The 20,004-nt window shown below is 54.5% G+C and overlaps 1 protein-coding gene across 1 annotated transcript in view; it reads right to left on the bottom strand.

Annotated features, from left to right (window-relative positions):
- Positions 1-20,004, bottom strand: part of CCDC33 (coiled-coil domain containing 33) — a gene marked incomplete at both ends in the record, with an annotated part of 117,379 nt that overhangs the window by 65,793 nt on the left and 31,582 nt on the right. Inside the window, 7 exon segments of the mRNA XM_082850569.1 lie at positions 2,348-2,468; positions 3,203-3,273; positions 6,267-6,383; positions 7,990-8,046; positions 8,050-8,099; positions 12,101-12,149; positions 12,151-12,255. Coding sequence (XP_082706695.1) covers positions 2,348-2,468; positions 3,203-3,273; positions 6,267-6,383; positions 7,990-8,046; positions 8,050-8,099; positions 12,101-12,149; positions 12,151-12,255 — 570 coding nt within the window.

Genomic DNA, 20,004 nt, shown 5'->3' with positions numbered 1-20,004 from the left:
CCCGCGCACCACAACGAAGAGTAGCTCCCGCTCGCCTCAACTAGAGAAAGCCTGCACGCAGCAACAAAGACCCAACGCAGCCAAAAATAAATAAATACACACATTTATTAAAAGAAAAAACACACACTTGTGGGAAGGGGAGGCTCTCTCTTCCTCTAGTCTTGGTCATGTCTGCTGGGGGGGGGGGGGCGGTGCTAGGAACATTTTGCCCCCTGAGCTCTTAGCCGGCTGAAGATGGCAATCCAGGGGTGTTGGAAAGACCCTGAGTCCTTGCAGATGCTGCTGAGCCCAGGCATCAACCAACTCTGGCAGCATCTTCATGGGGACCCCTCCCAACGTGCCACAGTAAATATCCTTAGAGTTTAAGTCCATGTGAGTTGGGGTTTATATTACTTGTAGCCAAATGTAACAAGAGCAATGGTGAGGCTGGCCTCAGAAAGGGCATTGGCACTAGGGGAGGGGCAGCTCTGAAAGTGTCTGAATCCATTTAGCTTCCACCTTGGACTTGGACATTTTGCACAGGTTGTCCCAGTAAGTTCTCCTAATAGCCTAATAAGGTAGGAATCAGGAATTGGAGAAATTAAGAAGCTTGCCAAAGGTCACACAGCCAGTAAGTCACAGAAGATGGGTCAAACCCAGGTCTGCTAGGCCCTCAAATCCCTGCCCAGAGTGTTTTGTCATGGTGGGCAACTGGTGGGACATCACAGCATCCCAAGATGTCAGAGAGACAGGTCCTAGAAATAACCTAGTCCAACCGCCACCGGCTCAGCTGAGATGAGGGGACTGATGCTTGGAGAGGGGACAGGGCAGGGGTCTGTGTGAGCTGCTGACTGGTGCCCCTTCCAGGTAGGGCTCTGCCCACTCCCCCCATCTCCCCACCTGTGCCACAGAAGCCTGCCCCCGTCCTCTCACTGCTGGCACCTGGGCACCTCTGCCGGCTGCCAGTGAGTTCTCAACCTGGCCCAACTGCCATGGTGCCAGGTGACTTTCAGCAAGCATCCTGCCATTGCTGGACCCCTGGCCTCGAGTCCCACATGTGCAAGAGGCACTGGGGACACCTCCCTCACCCAGACTAGTTAGGCAGCAAAGGCAGCCAGAGAGGCCCTGGGGTAGGGAGGGGGCTCGCTCATTAAAGCAGCCAGCGCTTCCTGCCCCTCGGGACTGCCTGCTGATTGGTTCATAATTTTCTGGGCAAATGCAGGGCCACGTGTGAGATGACTCTGGGGAAATCAGGTTGAGGATTGGTTTGGGTTTGAAGCCTCTGTCCCCCGAGTCCCCCTTTGTCCCACCCCTCCTCATCACCATCACTCTTGTTCGTGTCTAAGCCTTCTTCAAATGTCTTTGCCTTTAAATGAAGGCTGGGGCTCCGAAGGGGTACCTCATTCTGTATTTGCCACGCCAGACATGAACTCTGGTTGGCAGACAACAGGAAGGACTTCCCAAGCTCTCTTCTTCAAGGCCCCTAGGAATGTTGGGACCATCGTGTGGAGCAAGGTCTCACCGAAGCGTAGACTATGGGAAGAGATTGATGAGGCCATGGCCCTGGACCCAGCCACAATCTGCACACCCCTCCCCGACGTACTCAAACCCACCACCCTCCTCTCCAGCCCTGGTGTGTATCATGTCCGTGCATCCCCATCTCCACACCTGTGCTCTCGTTCTCAATCGCTCTGCACCAACATTCCCCTATTAAAAACTCAGGAGTCCTATGTCTGGACACCTGTTCAGACTTCACATCCCTCTCACCTCTGGTTTAAAAAAATTTCTTTTTATTGTGGTAAATAGGCATAACATAAAATTTATCATTCTAACCATTTTTAAGTGTATCGTTCAGTGGCATTAAGTACATTCACAATATTGCATAACCATCACCACCATCTATTTCCAGGACTTTTTCATCATCCCAGACAGAAACTATGTACCCATTAAATAATAATAACTCCCCATTCTCTCCTCCCCCAGTCTCTGGCAACCACAATTCTACTTTCTGTCTCTATGAATTTGCCTGTTCTAGGTACTGAATGTAAGTGGAATCATACAGTATGTGTCTTCTCTCCTCTGATTTTTATAGCTCTGAGTCCCTCCTGGTTTGTTATTAATTATACATTATCTTGTGTTGATATTTAACCTTTTCACATGTGTGACTCCTGTCTTCATCAAACCAAGGGCTCCCTGAGGGCAGCTTCTCCACAGCACAGACAGGCATGGCCCTGGGTCGGGATTCAGTAAACTCTTACTTAATCGTTAAGTGAACAGCTGACTGAGTGAGTGAGTGAACGAATGCACAGGTCGGTGAGTTACTAGCGGTATAAGCCAGAGACAGGGCAAATGAGGGAAAGAGCCATACCTGAGGGCACCCATCCTGGCTGACCCGAGGAACATCAAAGTTCATCACGGATGGGATAGGAAAGGAGAGTGGGGCGATGGGAAGCCCCAGGGATGCCGGGTCCCAGTGTACCTGATTGACTCTGGGAAGGCGAGAGACAGGGGTCAGCACAGGGGTGCTGTGGGTGTCCAGCACCGTTGGTTCTGCCCAGTCAGGCAGACAAGGACTCCCACGTGTGCTCTGGATCGATGTGAGAGAGGAAAAGGTGAAGTCGCCTACGTAGTTCAGGTCTGGACACCCCGACAGGTGGTGGACACTGGTTCTTCTGGTCACTGGTCCAAGCCTTGAGAAAGCCTTGGTCACGAGATGGGCTGTAGCTCCCAGGTTCCTTGCCCCATGGCTCTCTGTGGCCTTGACTGAGGGCCCTCCTGTGGACTGTGAATCCACCAAACCCAAAAGAGGCCTGGGGAGGAGCCAGGGTTGGTGCCAGGGAGACCTCCAGGAGGGTGAGGAAGGGGACCCCTAGGCAGGGCTAAAGGTCGTGAAGTTGAGAGGACCCATAGGCTGCCTCCTCTGGGGACAGCCACTTGATGGTGCCTGGCCCTGAACTAGAGTGGGAGGGGAAGTGTGGATGTGGTGGGTATAGATGGGGGGCACGTTTGGAGGGGCTGAGGACGCTTCTCCTCTACGTGCTGGCTCCCCCCACTCCAAGCCTGCTCTTGTGAAGGGTCTGAGCTGCCCCTTTCCAGGGCTGTGGCAGCTTCCTGGGACCTCAGCCCCAGTGGGGAGGTTTGTTGGGCCTTGTGGGCAGGGCAGGTTTCTAGCCTCCCCCCTCCTCTATCCCCCACCCCTCCCTCCCTGCCCACTCCCCGAAACTCCTTGTAGCTGGGAACCACCAGGGCAATGACTACCATGAGGCCGGGGCTGTTGACCCCCCGGAGAACGACCTGGGGAAGAGAGGAGGCAGGTGAGCCCTGGGTGGCCTTGGGCCCTCTCGGGGACATGGCCAGCCCACCATCTTTCTCCCCAACAATGAGACCATCCCTGCATCCACGTCTCTGCACATGCTCCCGCCTGCTCCTGCCTCGGTTCTTGAACAGAGGTTCAAGGCGGCCCTCCTTTAGGCCCTGGGCCAGACATGGGGAAGGCAGCGGAAGGAGACGCCGGTTCTGTCCCCACATGCCTCCACTGCCATCCCAGAGGCTCCTGATCTGGCTCCTGGCCCTCACCTCTGTCCGCTGATGGGCTCCCACTCCCCCTTCAGCCCTCACCCCAAACCCCACCCCCCAGCTGGGGCTCCTTTTACTCGTCTGACCCCTCGTTGGCCTCTGCTTCCACTCCTGCGCCCAACCCATCCTCTTTCCCAGGCAATCTGGTACCCGGTGCCGAAAGCTGCCTTCTTAAAAATGAATTGGATCATCTTATCCCCCTGCCCCAACCCCGCTGCCCTTAGAATGGATTCCGTAATTCTAACCATGATAGCCAAGGCCTGTACGGGTTGGCCTGTCTGCCGCCCAGCCCACATCTCCTGCAGCCCCCCAACCTCCTTTGTCTCACCCCTCCAGCATGCCCCACTTGTTTCTGCTTCAGGGCCTTTGCTTGTGCTAATGCCGCTGCCTAGACTCCCACCCTCCACCCCCACCAACTCAGTGGCTGGCTCCTCCTCTTCTTTTAGAGCGTAAATATCACCACCTCGGAGAGGCCTTCCGTGACCACGCTTACTAAAGAAGCCGCCCCCACTCTCTCAGCCCCTAGATTGCCTCTTCATAGCATCAGCATCACTTGTGTTATTCTAATTTCTTTCTTGTTTATTTTCTGTCCATTTGACGAGAAACCTGGCTTTGCAGGGGCAGGGACCGTATCTATCTTATGCACTGCTGTATTCCCAGCTTTTAGCAAAAGTATCTGACAGAGAGTAGAAGCTCAATATGTGCTTGTGGGATAAATGAGTGACATTAATGAAGGAGAAAAGGGGAGAACAGGCGCGAGAGAGGTTGACTGTGCTTATGAGTGTGAGAGAGAGAGAGAACAAGGGTCCTGGGAGGCCGAGGAACAGGAGACAGGCAGTGGCCTCAAGGAGGCGCTGGGGTTGAGCTGGTCTTGGAGGATGGGTGGTGATACTGATTACACAGCGCTGATGGGAAGAAAAGCAGGAAGAGGAAGGGACTCTGGACTTGGCTAAGGGGCCACGTCTCAGGAACACCTCAGGATGGGAAGAGGCCCCTGCCAGGTTGGACCATACCTTCCCTGGTCCTTCTAGCTCTGTTCTCAATGGGAGGAGAGAGGCTGGGAGCAGGGGCTTGTTCTGGATCTTTTCCTTTTTCTCCTCCCCCTACTCCCCTAGCACCCTCTCCTAAGCCCCTCTGCCAGGACCCATCTCAGCTGTTTGTCAGCTCACTCCACACAGGTGTGGGCTGATAAGGGCTTGAAATAGTGATGAGGACTTTTCAGGTCTCACTGGGGCCTCTGGAGACTGAATCCTTTTACAAAATTCAAAGGACTGAATCTCTGATGGTGGCATTTCAGACTTCGGATGGGGATGAGGTCTGGGCCTGAGGGATTTCACTGGAACCTGTTAGACTGTCTATTGCTCACAGGGACTGCAACAGGTGTAAGGGCTGAGAGGTGGGTCTGAGGTGTGTGTGCGGGGTGCTAATTTACAACTGTTCTGTGATGAATGGTCAGGTGTGAATGAGACAGCTGTCCACGCAATTTCTTCTTCCACTGTGCTCCCTGGTCTGCCGTCAGGAGCAGACAAGGAGGACATCTGTGCTGGGGCACAGGAGTGGGCAGGGTGCTGGAGGGCAGAGGGGCCCAGACTCTGTGGGACAAGTCAGAGGGCTGGTGTGGGGCTGAGGCAGATCCACAGGGAGGCGCCCTGCAGGCCAAGGTTCAGCCTGGATCTCAGAGGTGTGGTCTGACAAATGCTGGCATCCAAGGATGACTGAGGGGAAGCAGAGATGTGGGTCAGGAGCTCTGGGCTCCCATACCAGACTCTCCTTGGGTCTCAGTGTACCCAGCTGTGAAATGGGGCTAGTGCCCTGCCGGGCTTACAGTCATATGGGGCAGATCAGATCAGCCCTGCTGGGGCAGGGGAAGCCCAGAGCTTAAGCCCCCTTGGCTCCCACCCTGATCATACTCAGGTCATGACTGGATTTGAATCTCTCATCCTGGGCAGTGTGAAGGCTGAGGGAAAAGGAGAAGGCCTAGGTCCCAGGACCACATCTTCCTGGAGCATCTCCAGTCCTCCTGGGGCTACTGAAAGATCTAGGGATAGAAGGTAATGGTGTGTGGAGAGCATGTATGGAAGCTGGTCTTAAGCTGGGCCCAACCCCGGCTTGGTTAATGGAAGAGGCTCCAAAAATAGTGGTTGAATGAATGAATGAAGACCTAATTGGAAGACCAGCCAAACAGAAACAGGACTCAAGGAAGAGTGGGGAGGCCCCTAAAATTTTCACTTAGGGGGTGTAGATCCTAGGTCAGGAGTCACTACTCCAGAAGGGAGCGAATAAGAGAGAAAACACCAGAAAATATGGGCCAAGGTAGGGGCGTTTTACTTCCCCACATGAGAGTCGGGGGACATAGACTTTAGGAGCCTCCTGTCCTCCCTATGGCACTCCCTGCAGGGTGTGAAGGAGCACAACAAGGGAAGGCAAGGTTAGGGCAGGGTCATATGCCTGGAAAGTGCTGGAAAAGATTAGGCAACATCATCATCGTCTTTATCCCCATCATCCCTGCCATCCCAGGGCAGGTTCTCTACTAACTACTTAGGCTATCTTTGAAGAACCCAGTTGCTTTTTTCTTTCTTGATTTCTTCCCCAGACACCCCTGTCCCACACCATCATACCAGCCAGAGGTGGCCAAGGGCAGAGCCTGGGGCCTGCTCAAAGCTTGGCCGCTTCCCACCCCATCCCACCCCTGAGGGTCCCGGTCCCAGCACCTCCAGAGCTGTGTGGTTGTGGCCCATGTAGTGGGGGATGAAGCTGCCCTTCCGAACGACCGTTGCATAAAGTTGGGTCTTGGCGGTGGCTTCATTGGCTTTCCCAGACTCAGTGGGCTGGGGACAGGGTGGGGGAAGAAGACACACAAGGAGGAGAGTGACTAAGGGGCAGACCCTGGCCATAAATCCAGCCCTCTATAGACAATCACTTGGCATTGCTCCACTGGGGCTCCGAGCTGATAATTAAAGTTCATGGTCCCCACGAGCCCTTCCAAGGAGATCAATGTAATAAATCTTCCCTTTTCTATTTGAATATTTCATCGCCCTCACAAGGACCACTGCCTGCCTGCTCTCTTTGTAAAAATGTGATAACAAGGTCTGGGTTGTAAGTGGACAGAGAACCAAGAAGTCTGGGTGATGCTCCCAGAATTACAGCTGAAGTGCTGAGTCTCCCAGGTGAGTCACTCAACTCTGGGTCTTTGCTTCCGCATCCTGAGGCCCTGGGCTTGGGGTTCTCCTTAGAGTCTAGAGAAGGTAAAGACCCCCTGGGGCCATGGTTGAAGAGTTGCTTGGGAAGAAAGTCAGTGCCAGGGCCTGGGGGAGGGAGGGAGGAGGGGAACTAATTTGAACTGAGCACTTACTATGTGCCAGGTCCCTTGCTAGGTGCTTTATGCCCATCATTGCACTTGACCCTCCAAATGGCCGTGCTAAGAGGGATATTATCTCAATTTTGCTGATGAGGAATTGAGGCCTGGGGTTTTGGGATATACAGTTAGCAAGCGGCAGACCTGACTTAGGAACCCAGGCTAACTTCACATTGTTCTTTGCTCTAAACAGCCATAGTGGTCTGCAATGCACATGGAGAGAGGGAAAAGTGATGCTTCTGCCCATCTCTTGCCAGTGCCTAGCACACAGTAGGTGTTTAATAAAGTACTTGAGCAATGAAAGGGTGAATTCTCCCTTCTATCAATCAGCACTGGGGAGAGGGGTTGGGCAGGGGGGCTGGCCTGGGAGGTGTAGGCCATGGACAAAGGGGCCCTGAGGCTCCCCACTCCAGGCTCATGCGCTATTGCCAACTAGAGGGGTGCATTCCAGGGAACACTTTATTTCCCACACACCCCAACTCTCCTGGGCCTTCTTCCTGTCAATGCAGTGTGAGGAGACAGCACAGAAAGAACTGGCTTGGGAGACAATGTGACCTAGGCTCACACTTGACTCTGCTATTCACTTGCTTTGTAACCCAGGATGAGAGGATTCTGCTCTCTGGGTCCCAGTTCTATGTATGCAAAATGTGATTCACGTTGAGGACTAGAGTTGGTGTGTGTGGTGTCTAGCCCAGAACTTGGAACTTAGTAGGTGCTTTGTAAACACTGTATTTCTTTGATTTTTAGGTACATTTCCACTCTTTAAACATGTACGAAGTGAGAATACAGCTTTAATTGGTGTATTCATTTAATGTGGTAGATGTTCTATGCTTATTGGACTGTTCTATGGAGATGAACTTGAAGAATTCCAAATTCTTATGGAAATCATTCCTGTCTATCTTCCAGGAGCTATTTTTCCTGAGCCCCACATGGGCCAAGAATTGTCATACATCTGGGTGGGCATGGGATGCCCAGGGTTGCTCTGAAGGAATAGCTAGGGGCATCAAGGTGGTTCCCACCTGCTCTCCCCCTACTTGTCCCAGGCCTAGATGGGCTCAGAGCCCAGGGCTCTGACTCACTTTCACCAGCTCAAAGTGGTAAGGGTGGAAGACACGTAAGTACTTGATGGGGATTTGCTAGGGCAGCAGCTCCTCTTTCTTTTTATTGTCCACCACCTTGAGGATCACATCTGGAGAGAGAAAAGATGAACACAGGGTCATGGCAGGGCTTAGCTGACCCCTGTCCCAGGTGAGACAGTTGAGAGGTGAACAAGGGAGCAGGGCCCACACTGAAGAACGAACATGCATGCACATGTGTGGAACACACAGATGCACACAACTTCACAAGCACTGTTTGAGCCCCTGCACGGGGCAAGGCTCCTTGCTAGGTGCTGTTAGGACTGAAAGATGCAATTCTTTCCTGCTCCAGAAACTCCCAGCCCAGAGATGAACACACAGAGAACTGATCCCAGTCCCCTTAGCAACGGACACATGTGCAGACACAGAGACACACACATAAGCAGGAATAGGACCCCTTCCCAGGAATAAGGCTCCCTTCCTCTGGTCATAGACACTCTCGCTAACTCCTCAGGCAGGAAGGGGAGGGCTTATCTCCCATATGCTATAGAGGGGGAAACTGAGGCTCAGTAAGGAAAAGTGATCTGTTCAAGGAATCTTTCAATGCAAATATCAATAAAAGTCTACTCCAAGTAAATGAAAACTGGTCTAAACACTAAGAATGATGCACCATTTAGGAAACTCCTTCCAAAGAGACTACATTTTGTCATCAAATGCATGAACTTCAGGAGGAACTCTGAGAAAAATACCAATGACCTGGAAATAATCATGGTGGTCCTACTTAGTGAGCACCTACTGATTGCCAGGCATGGGGACGGGCACACCTGAGCCATTATTCCAACAAATTTCCTCAGTCCCTCAAGTAGGAATCGCCATTTCTGTTTTCTAAATGTGGACACTGGAGCTCAGAGAGGTTATATAACTTGATCAACATCACACAGCTAGTAAATGGCTGATGTGAGAGGCTGGATTTAGTGACCTTGGAGTCATCTTCCCACTCTGGAAGTCTATGATTTAAGGAAGAACAGGAGATGGGGAAGGAGGGAATGAAGAGGTGGATGGAGGAGGGAGCGAGATAAAAGAGAGATCTAAGAAGAATGGGAAACAGAGGAGCGGGATGGACGGGCGTACCCGAAGGGGACTCTTGGGTAGCTCCTTGCCCTCTGCCTCTTTTCTTGAGACGAGGACGTTTCAGCACCAGGGACAGCTGCCGCTCTGCAGGCTCCCTGGGAGCACAGTGCTGCTGGGTCACTTGGAGCTGGGTGGGTCATTTGGATGAGGGGGTGGAGGAGGAAGTTGACAGCTTTGCTGATTACTCTTCCTTTCTTCTTCCTCCCCACAGCTACCCGGGATGCACAGAGAGGGAAAGACACTTGCCAAAGTCCCTCAAGGGCAGGCCATGTGGGATTCATGTTCAGAGGAAAGAGGGGAAAATGGTCACCAAAAGGACTTGAGGCTGTCTTGAAGAAACTAGAGTAAGGGACTTCCCTGGTGGTCCAGTGGTTAAGACTCTGCACTTCCGCTGCAGAGGGCGCAGGTTTGATCCCTGGTCGGGGAAATAAGATCACATACGCCGGGTGGCCAAAAAATAATAAAATAAAATAAAATAGAAACATGAGCAAAGTAAGTGATATATTAAAAAAAAAAAAGACAGAGTAAGGCAAGAGGTGTGAAGTCAGCAGACCTGGTTTCTAGTACTAACACACCAACTTGCTTTGTGACCTGTAGCCAGTCATTTAACCTCTCTGAGCTTCATGTTCCTGCTCTGCAAAAGGTTAATATTTTAAAGAAGGAAAACTCTGTCCCTCTCCTAATAATTGCTGTAGGGAGGGGAATATGTTTTCCAACCTATGAAATTCTAAGCAAATGCTCCTCGTAGCTGTCACCATTTTCCTGCTCATTAACCATCTGTAGTGCTCCATACGCTTACCCAGCCCTGAGCAGATTGAAAAAACTCAGCTGGGGGATTCCCGTGCTCCTAGCCAAAGATACAACAGTAGCTGTGGAGGCTGCAGCCTCTCATGGCCACTACCCACGGGCCCTGAGTCCCCAAATACAGTTGGAATTTGCTGAGGCCGAACAAGGGGTGATTGCCCTGCATTTTTCCCCCTGCCCCCAGTCTCTGCAGCTCTGTGTGGGCAGCCACACAGATGAGCTGTAATTGGAGGGAATGGACAGCCATTCCTCCCTGTTCCTGTCTCCGTGCTACAAACACGCTTCATCAGTTTCTCCTCTGGGCATTGTGCCCCTCTGGCCTCCTACAGCTCCCTTTGTGTGGCCAACAAGCCATTTCTGCTGCCAGTCTGCTTTAGCCCTGACACAGCGTCTGCAACTCCCCTTTGCTTTTCATTAACACATCCTCGAGCTACCTCCTGCCTTTCCGTCACCTCTTGGTCTGGACCCCATCTCCCCCACCCTCCACCACAGATATCACCACAGCAACCGGTTCCAACCAGGTTCTAACAAGCATCCAGCTACTTCAGTCTGCAAAGAGCCTCCTACCAATATTCTCTGCTTGCCCATGAGGCCTCCCCACCCTCCTGTCTTCCCTGCAGTGAGTCCTGCTTCCCTCTCTGCTACACAGATGGGCCCCAAGGCCACTGACTCATCACGCCCTTTCCCGTAATCACCCCAGATGTGTAGAGCCCAGGACAGGATCACAGCGCTGGTCCACTCATCACAACCCCTAACTTCCTGTCAGCCACATAGATGTATACACACACACAAACTACACACACTTAGGTACCAACAGGTACATATCAGCTCCCAGGTAAATCTAGGTGCACACGTAACACACTGTTGCAGCCAGACATGTGAATGCACGCACACACATACAAGACACACAGACACGCATGCCTGCAGGCATAGTCACAAGCACATACTCACACACTCACACAATGTTCACGCACGCACATGAACCAGCATGCAGGCATTCACACACAGGCACACACGAGCATTTGCATGAGATCCGAGGTCAATTTCTCCTCCTTTTCCACATTTTCTCAACAGATCCATCTATCCCTTTACAGGCAGAAGAAAATTCTCGGGCTTGACCTAGAACTAGCTTCTTCCCCTTTTCCTGGCGCTCCCCTTCACCCCTTTTCTCTCTCCTTTTCCACCATCTTTAACAGCTGGCTTTCTGTTCTTTGTGAGGTAGACAGGGAGCTCTAAGTCCCTGGCAAGATTTTCAAGGGCAGAGGTAAAGCATGTCATCTGAGGTGTGTCACTTGCAAGACGGGAGCCTGGGGCTCTTCTGACTAGATATGACCAGAGACATCACGGGCACCTGCAAGTCTGTGCTGACAGTGCCTGATGCCGGTACCCACAGCTGTCCTGTCATCAGCCAGCCAATATTCCTGTGTGCCCGGCTTGAGTTCTCACCTGAGAGTGGAAATCAGGTGGGCCCCCAGGGTGGAGAACACATGTGTGTACACTGGTTACCTTAAATTGCCTGCAGTGTCAGAATTTGCCAAAACACAGGGACTGGAAAGCCTTCTGGGGGTGGCGGAGTGAGAACTATTAGACAGTTTCTATGACAGCAGCCCCCGACTTTGGAAGCACAGACGCACTACTGTCTGACAGTGGGCAGTTCCCGGGGAGGACTAGACAGGATATGAAGCCATTCTAGGGAAGCAGCTAGAGCTCAGGAGCTATACTGAGAGCATGGGATGCTGATCCTAGGTTCCCCCCACTTACTGATTACTTGAGTTGAGCCTGTGATATAAGTGCCCTGAACCTCAGTGTTCTCATCTAAGCAATGGGAGCAGCATTGCTCCTCTTGGGAGGGGAGATCCAACGAGCAACGCATGGGGATGTGCCAGGAAGCTGTAATGTGCCATTTCAGTGGGAGACGGTGGTAATAACAACCATGAAAATAATAACAAGGGTCGTAAAATAGATAAGCTTTCATTGTCTGGAAAATTCATTTATGTGGAACAACTCATTTTTCGAGCAGGCTGGGGAGATGAGGCGTGACAGCATTATGATTTTTTTCCTTTAAAGTGCTTTTAACTGAGCCCAAGGAGACGTTCAGGTGGCTTCCAGCTGCGTTGAGCGGGAGGCTGGGTCTGCCCTGCACCCCTCCTAAGCCCCGCCTGCCCCCTCACCGCCTCACCATCACGCCCCGCATCCTCAGCTTGGATCTCCCCTTTGACCGTGTCCCCCCCACATGGGGGCTTTGCTGGGCTCCGAGGGCACAGATGTGACTGCCTTGGAACTCTGGTTCTTCGCTGCCTCACATGTGGTTTTCCTGGGGAGGGGTGGGGCAGGCTGAGTCAGGGGGAGGGTGCCCTGCCTGTTGCTCCCCCCCACCTCAGACTCCACCGTCTATATATCTGAGCAAAGAGTGGTCGGGGCATGAATTGCTCCCCCTCAGGCAGAGACACTCATGTCATCCCAGGCCCAGGGAACGCCAGGCCTCTCTCCTCGGCTGCCCTGCCTGCCCGGGTGACCAAGGCACCAGAGGATGAGGGTGGGGGTGGAAGAGGAGGGAGACGCCTAGCCTGTCCGACTTCCTGCCCCTGCCAGGTCAGGGCTTCCCAGCCTGAGTGCACAGACTCCCATGCTGATCCTCTTCTCGAGGTTCTGTTTGGTGGGAGGAGGTCTCTGGGCAGGGCAGCTGTGCCGTGCCCACCTGGCTGACCTCTCCTTTAACTTTCATCTCCCCAAGCTTCTGGCCCAGCTACCCGGCTCTGAACCTTTTCAATGGGGTACACACGTGCCACTGTCTTCTGCAGCAGCCTTCTGCGGCCCTGTGTGCAGGGTCCCGGGCAGGGCACGTGGAGCTGGGCACGGGGCAGGGCAGGGGCTGGTGAGGGGTTTCAGGCCTGCAAGCCCTCAAGGTCCTGCAGGGTCAGGCTGTCCCAGGTGAGGTGGGAACTTGGGCCTTCTGCCTCCCAGCACATCCCACAGGGGTCTGGGATGTGTCCCCGAGATCCTGAGCCATCGAACAATTCGGTGAGAGAGTTCATGTTTCTTCTGTTGAGGAGGTTGTTATATCAGGGCTGTAAGCGGTGCTGCTACGTTAACTGCAGCAATCATGGGTGAGGACTCGTCTCAGAGAGCCTTGGCAGGGGGAGCCACACCACACACTCGCGAGGGAGGAGCATCGTGCACAAATGGTACCCCAGGGTGGGAAGCAGAAATGGCGTCCACACCAGCCCTTGGCCCCCACCCCCAGATGCCCCTAAAGAGAGTGTGGGGCAGGCGAACCGGCCCAGAAGCTCAGACCCAATGTGTCCCACGTGTTAGCAGCCCCAACCTTGATCCTTCCCAGCCCAGCTTGTTCCTCTCTTCCAGGAAACCCTCTGGGACCCCCTGGCCCTCACTGCTCCCTCTCTCCTCTTGACTTGAGTGGCCTGGATCTTTCCTTCTAACCATTACAGCCCTACTCCTGTGGACACCCATTCTTGTGGGAGTGCTGTATTCAAGCTCCAGGAGTCAACTAAGGATTCCCCTCTGCTGAGAGGCAGTATGACATGGTGATGATGACAACGGGGTCCCTGGAGTTAGACCACTTGGGTTCCAAATCCCAGCTCTAACTCATAAGTAGCTGTGTGACTTTGGGTGAGGTTCATAACCTTGCTGTGATTTACCTCCTTTATCTGTGAAATGGGGACGGTAATGCAGGGTTGTTGTGGGCATGAAGTGAATTAATATGTGTGAAGTACCTGAGACATTGTTAGATACCATGAGAGTGTTAATAATAGTAGTAGTAGTAATAATAATAATGATTTTAATTGCCCCAGGTCTGGCGTCTCCCTATCTTGATCCCCAACTCTGGGTCTGCAACTGGGGTTGTCTGGCTGCTGTGACCAAGGTAAGTCACAGCAAAGAATACCCAGAAAGAGTACAGGCCTTGGAGTCACACTGACTGGTTTCCAGTCCACAGTTCTCTTCCGGCCAGGTCCCCTCCTCTCTCTGAGCCTCAGTTTCCTCTTCTGTAAGTAGTACCTCCCTCCGAGGGTTGGTTATAAGGACTGGGGAGAAAGCATGTTAAGCTCTGGCACACAGAAGGCCCCCATTCATGTTATTCCCTCATTTGTGATACAAAACAACCTGGGCAGGGCTTCCCTGGTGGTGCAGTGGTTGAGAGTCCGCCTGCCGATGCAGGGGACACGGGTTCGTGCCCTGGTCCGGGAAGATCCCACATGCCGTGGGACGGCTGGGCCCATGAGCCATGGTCACTGAGCCTGTGCGTCCGGAGCCTGTGCTCCGCAACGGGAGAGGCCCTCGTACCGCAAAAAACAAACAAACAAAACCAACCTGGGTGTGTCCAAAGCCACCTGACTGAGGGCAGCGTGAAGGGGAAAGGGATGCACTGCGGGAGGGCTGAGGTGACAAGGGGTGTGTTGCCCAGAGAGCCGGAGCGATGGAGCCCGCCAGACTCGGTACCCACCCAGACACAGCCATCACCTCCCCACACCTGCAAAGCGGGTCCCTCTGGCCCAGGGCTGTGCGGGAGGCTGCCAGGCTGGAGAGAACAAGGCAGTGAGGCTGGCGGGTGGTGGAGCCCAGCCTGCCGACGCTCTTCAGGCCCCTTCCTCCCGGCTCCGTGACCTCTGCTAACTGAGGGGTGTAACCTGGACCCCTCCACCTGCCACTCTGCTCTGGTTTCCCCCTCTGCCAGCCGCCCCCAATGTCAGAGGCCTCAGAGCTCTCAGCAGCCTCCCACCAGCCCCCATTCCACCTGCCCTGTTCTTTCTCCATGCCTCCCTTCCTCTGGGAAGCAGGAACTGGGCTCCACAGAGGACAGAGGGCGGAGAGCAGCGGAACGGCAGAAGCACTAAGCGGAGACGCTTGCAATGATGCATGTGAGGAGGATGTCAGACCTTCCACACCCTAACAGCAAGCTTGCTCCTGCAGGGCACGTGGTATTTGCATCCCTGGGGGCTTCTCGGTGCAAGGAGAGGACAGAATCGGGGGTGAGCGATGGACTTAAGTCACAGCAGTGCAGTGACGCAGTTCAGGTTGGAGCCCATGACCCCAACTTGCCAGCCTGTCTTCCACTCTCCTGATGTCTTCAGCCCCTTGTCCCCTCCCCTGGGCATCTGGCAGGAGGAATTCCAGGTGGAAAGAGACGGGGAAGGGCAATGGACAAGGCTAAGGGAGTCTGCTGGTGCTGACCTCGCTCAGGCATAGAAAGAGTTAAGCAAGCCCTTCCCTCAACACGCACCACAGAGGTCGGAGGGGGCTAGGTGAGCAGAGAAGAAATAACTCTGGAGGGGTGAGGCCCCAGGGGAAAGAGGAAGCTTTTAGCAGGTGGAGGGAGGCTGTCAGAGTAATGGCTTTTCTTGGCACAGCTGACTCCTCTGGGCCTTGATGTTATTCTAGAAACGAGAGCTAGAGGGGCCTCTGATTCCTCACAGAATTGGAGAAGGGGAGCAGCTCACACCCTGCTCTCAGCCCCCATTCTGTGCCCTCTGCTGGCACAGGAGAAGCTGAGTTCTAGGGTCCCTCAGGCCTCTGATGGAGCTCGGGTCTCCCAGTGCAGTCTCAGAGCCCAGGGGGCCTCTCTGGGACCTGCCTCCACACAGCCGCCTGCAAGGCTGAGATCCTCCCTCCCTGTCCCTAAAGCCCTGGCCTCGCTCTAGCAGGGGCCCGGGAGGAGCTGCCAGGTGCTGCCCGCTGTCCTGAGGCTCAGACTTATTCCAGCCATGGGAGCAGGGCAGCCACCCCAGGATGGAACCGGGGTTGGACTCAGAGGCACCGTGCAGCAGTCCTGGGTCCAAAGGTGCAGGAAATGTGACCCCCGCTTCAACCTAGCCCACCCCTCAGGGCACTGGAGGGGTGTGTGTATATTTGACAAACTCCAGCCAGGCCCAAGCACAGCTGTGAGTGGGAGGGGAGAAGGACTCGGCTTTCCTTCTGTGAGGTCAGAACTAAGGGGAACATGTTGTCTGGTTCCCAGGGGCTGCAGCTGTGAGTGGAGGTGAGCACTGGAAATGCATGGGATGTTGATGGAGAAAGAGGGCAGGCTCCTGAGGTGCTCCCCACCCTCCACTGTCCTCTGAAGGCCCCCTAGGGCACACATCTCATGGGTGGAACCTGTGTGCCACTGTCCCTGTGTCCAGGAAGTCTCCCCTCGCTCCTCTCTTTCCCCTCCCCCATTACAAGCGCATATGTGCATGCATGGATGTGTGTGGACATACACACACACACACACGCACAGGATGCCCCAGAGAGGTTTGTGTGCCACACTGTACCCAATCTCTGTACACAGTCCCCAGTCTACCAGCCCTCAAGCTGCCGCCACGGTCTCTAAGCCCATCTCCTGCTCTGCCTGTCCTCTTGGTCTTCCACATTCCTCAAAGCATCAGAGCACGAACAACTGTCAAGGTCCGGCCTCCTCCTGGGCAGGGCTTTGGAAGGATGCAGGCCACCTGTGTGCCAATCCCAGGGCAGCCCCTGGGAGATCATGGGAAAGGGGAGCACCCCAATTTGGGTCTGTTCTGGCTGCTGGGGTCCTGGCTGGGCAGGGTCCTGAATCCTGAAAGACCAGAGGGATATTCCCAGAAGCCCTGGGGAAAGAGGTGGCTGGGTAGATGGAGAAGGATATGACGGAGGGCAGAACCTTTAGGTGGATGGGTGGCAGAACAAGAGGTCTTGTGACCTTTTGACCTGTCCTCCACAGCCCTGCTGCTCTCTCCCAGGGAAACTTAGAGGGAGGTGGGGGAACAGGTTCAGATTAAGATTCCTGCAGGCCTAGCACAGGGAGATCAGCTCGGTGCTTTGTGACCACCTAGTGGGGTGGGATAGGGAGGGTGGGAGGGAGGGAGATGCAAGAGGGAAGAGATATGGGGATGTATGTATATGTATAGCTGATTCACTTTGTTATACAGCAGAAACTAACACACCATTGTAAAGCAATTATACTCCAATAAAGATGTTTAAAAAAAAAAAAAAAAAAAAAGATTCCTGCCGGCCAGATGCTGGTGTGTCATGATTGGGCCTTATCCTGTCCTGAGGAGGCAGGGCAATTCCGTTCTACCTGGACCCTCCATGCAGGTCTCTGAGCCAGGAAGCCCAGCCTCCCTCATCCGCTGAAGTCTAAGAGGCACCCAGACTCCCAGGTCACAGGCCTACCGCTATCCCTGGAAGGCACAGAAAAACCCCATGACCTCCTCCTCCCCCAGAGGCCCAGCCTTGTGCAACGGGGACAAAATGGGAGACTTGGTCTCTGCAGAGATGGTCATCTGAACGGGCTGGTCAAAGGCTGGATTCTTGTGTTGCTGACCCTGCCTGGGCTGGACCAGGGAAGGAATGTTTCCTGGAGGAAGCAGAGTTTGAATAGTTGGAAAGGAGGACCTTCCCAATCCGAGGATAGAACCTGAGGCTCAGACGGGCCATGAGCTCATGGGCAGCTCTGGGGAGGGGCTGGCTGGCCCATCTAGGGTCCATGGGTTGGAGTAGTGAGAGAGGAAAGCGAGGCTTGTGGGCCTCCCTTACCCCATTCCCTCTCCAGCCCCTTCTCTCCACACCCAAATGCGTCATCCTCTGAGGCCAGACAGGCAGGAGGGAAAACCCCTGGCCGTCACAGGGCCAGGGGATAGCTGGGCATAGCTGGGCAAGAAGATGCGGCCTGAGGCTCCATGAAGGAGGAGCTGAGATCTGAGGCAGGGAGTGTCTGGTCTGAAGCTCCCTTCTCTCGCCTCTCCCACTTCACCAGACAACAGCCCATCCATGGCACTCCCCACTCCGTGATTGCCTCTCCCCAGCCCCCCGTGCATCTGGTCCTTGTGGGTTCTGAGCTCTTGGGAGGCTGCCACTTAAAGGCATGAGCGGGGCTGCTATTCTCAGCAAAGTGATGGGCTCTCGTCCTAGGTTTCGTTTATTAATTGGACTCTAATGAACCATCACTAATTGTTGATGGTGCTACACCACTACAGGCGGGCCTCAAGTGAGAGAACTGAGGTGTGACGGGGGTGTAAACCGGAGGCCAGCCATCTCGCAACCACATGGGCGTGGCTCCTCCCCTGCACTTTCCTGCAGGGAGTGGGGACTGCTCTAGAAATCAGAAACGGCACATTCCAAGGAACTCTGAGAGCAGCACTCTGGCAAAGGGACAAATCTTTCTGTAAAACCCAGAACGCTCCCCACATCTCTACCCACACATCATCTGAAATAGTCCTGCTGTTCTCAGGGGAGCCCCTTCTGGCCAACAGGCCCCCCTCCGCATGGCATCTCAGAAAGGCAGCAGGGCAGGGATAGCCTTTCCATATGGTCCAGGGGAAAACCAGAGCCCACAGAGCTTTGTGACTGGTCCAAAGTCAGACTCAAGCCCCAGTCTGTCAGGCACTATCGCATCCTTTATCCTCTCCAGAGGAGAACTTCCTTGTTTTCCAGAGAGCTCTTTTTCTCTCTTGAGGCAGGAGATGGTACGGGGCCAAGAAGGGCCCCTGCCTGAGCCATCTGCCGGCCTTTGGAATATCTAGCTGTGGCCTATGCTGTGGCCTAGCTTGGTGGGGGGACCTGGGAGCCATCTCCTTAGGCGGAGGAGAGAGGGTCAGCTGTCAGTCAACACCATAGCCCTAGGGGATGGAATGACAGCCCCCTTGACGAGGGACAGCCCTGGGTGGGACAACCCCGTGAGATCCACCATGACTTGGAATCCTTCTTGACAGGTCACTCTGAACATCCCCTCTTCTGAGTACCCCCTTTCTCACGGATGCAGCTTTAGAGCAGGAGGAATGTGGGCAGACATACAGGTGAACTTCCCAACCTCAGAAGAATGACTTGAGACGCAGAGCCCTACCTCCTGCCCCCTTCCAAGAGACAGCCTCCCTGAGGGGTCCTGGTACCCAAGTTCTGGGGCCTGGAACCTGCTCAGCTGCCTTCTGCCTTGGGAGACTGTGGGCATAGGACATGTGAGTAGTGTCTACCACCACTGCCCTCCTCCCACTAGGCTGTGAACTCCTGGAGGACAGGGATTTGCCTTGTCACTGCTGTAGCTGTTCCCAGCTCCCAGGCTGGGCACAGTGGGACCCAGCAAGTGTTTGCTGAGTGAAGGGAGGGGTGACAGACCCTTGGAAAACCACGTGGAGACGGAGGTAGTCCCTCCTCTCCAGCTCTGTTAGGCCAGCCCCCAGTCCAGGCTGCTGGGACCCTGCTTTAAATGCTGGCAGCTCATCAGTACCGCCCTGGAAGCAGCTCTTGGGCTGGGAGGAAGGTTCAGATTCCAAATTCTAGTCCAAACGCATGTCCTCAGATGGAGGAAAGCAGAGCCCAGCCTTGGGGACTGGGGTCCCTTGAGACCCTCGGTCCAGCCTGGGTCCTGGCCTCCATGTCCCTGCCTGGGGCCCTGTGGCTGGATCCTGGGTCTGTTCCTCCTGGCCACACTGACCATCCTGATTGCCCGCAGCTGTAGTCATGGTCTGCGCCCCCCACCCCCCACCCCAGGCCCTGCTTTGAACATCCACAATACACAGCATGCGCACGGCACTCCCCACAGGCCCTGGGGCTGCCTGGGAAGTCAGAAAATGAGAGACGGGGCAGGAAGAGGGGCTGATGGGGGACCACCACTCCCTCCCCTCACTCAGGGCGAGCCGCACCTCTGTCTCTACCTTTGTGGGAACAGGGAAGGGGGAGGCCACAGCCTGCCCTCCCCAGAGAGAAAACCGCTCAGCCTTGGGAGCATTCCCGGGCCAGACAGACAGGATTAATGCTCAGGCTCATGGGTTGTGGGTCTGAGTCCTGGCTGTACAGCCTACTGACCGTGCAGGCTCATCCTTTAACGATCTCTGAGCTCAGCTCCCCCCGATAATCGCTCTCTGTAACGCACAGGTTTCTGGATGGACGAGAAAGCCAGTCTGGGGAAGACTGAGTCTGGGGTGGAGTGTACACTCACCCGTGGGTCCAGGGGCTGGAGCTTAGGAGAAAGGCCTGAGCTGGATCTAGACATCTGGAACCTTCAGAATAGGGGTTGGGGTGGGTAGCCTGGGGTGAGCGAGATCTCCCAGGAGAGCAGAGATGCAGGGGAGAGTCGAGGACTGAGCGGGAACATGGGCATTCACAGGGTAC

The sequence above is a fragment of the Leucopleurus acutus genome (assembly GCF_964270905.1).
Source record: "Leucopleurus acutus genome assembly, chromosome: 1".
Lineage (NCBI taxonomy): Eukaryota > Metazoa > Chordata > Mammalia > Artiodactyla > Delphinidae > Leucopleurus > Leucopleurus acutus.
This window is presented reverse-complemented; position numbering and strand designations above follow the sequence as displayed.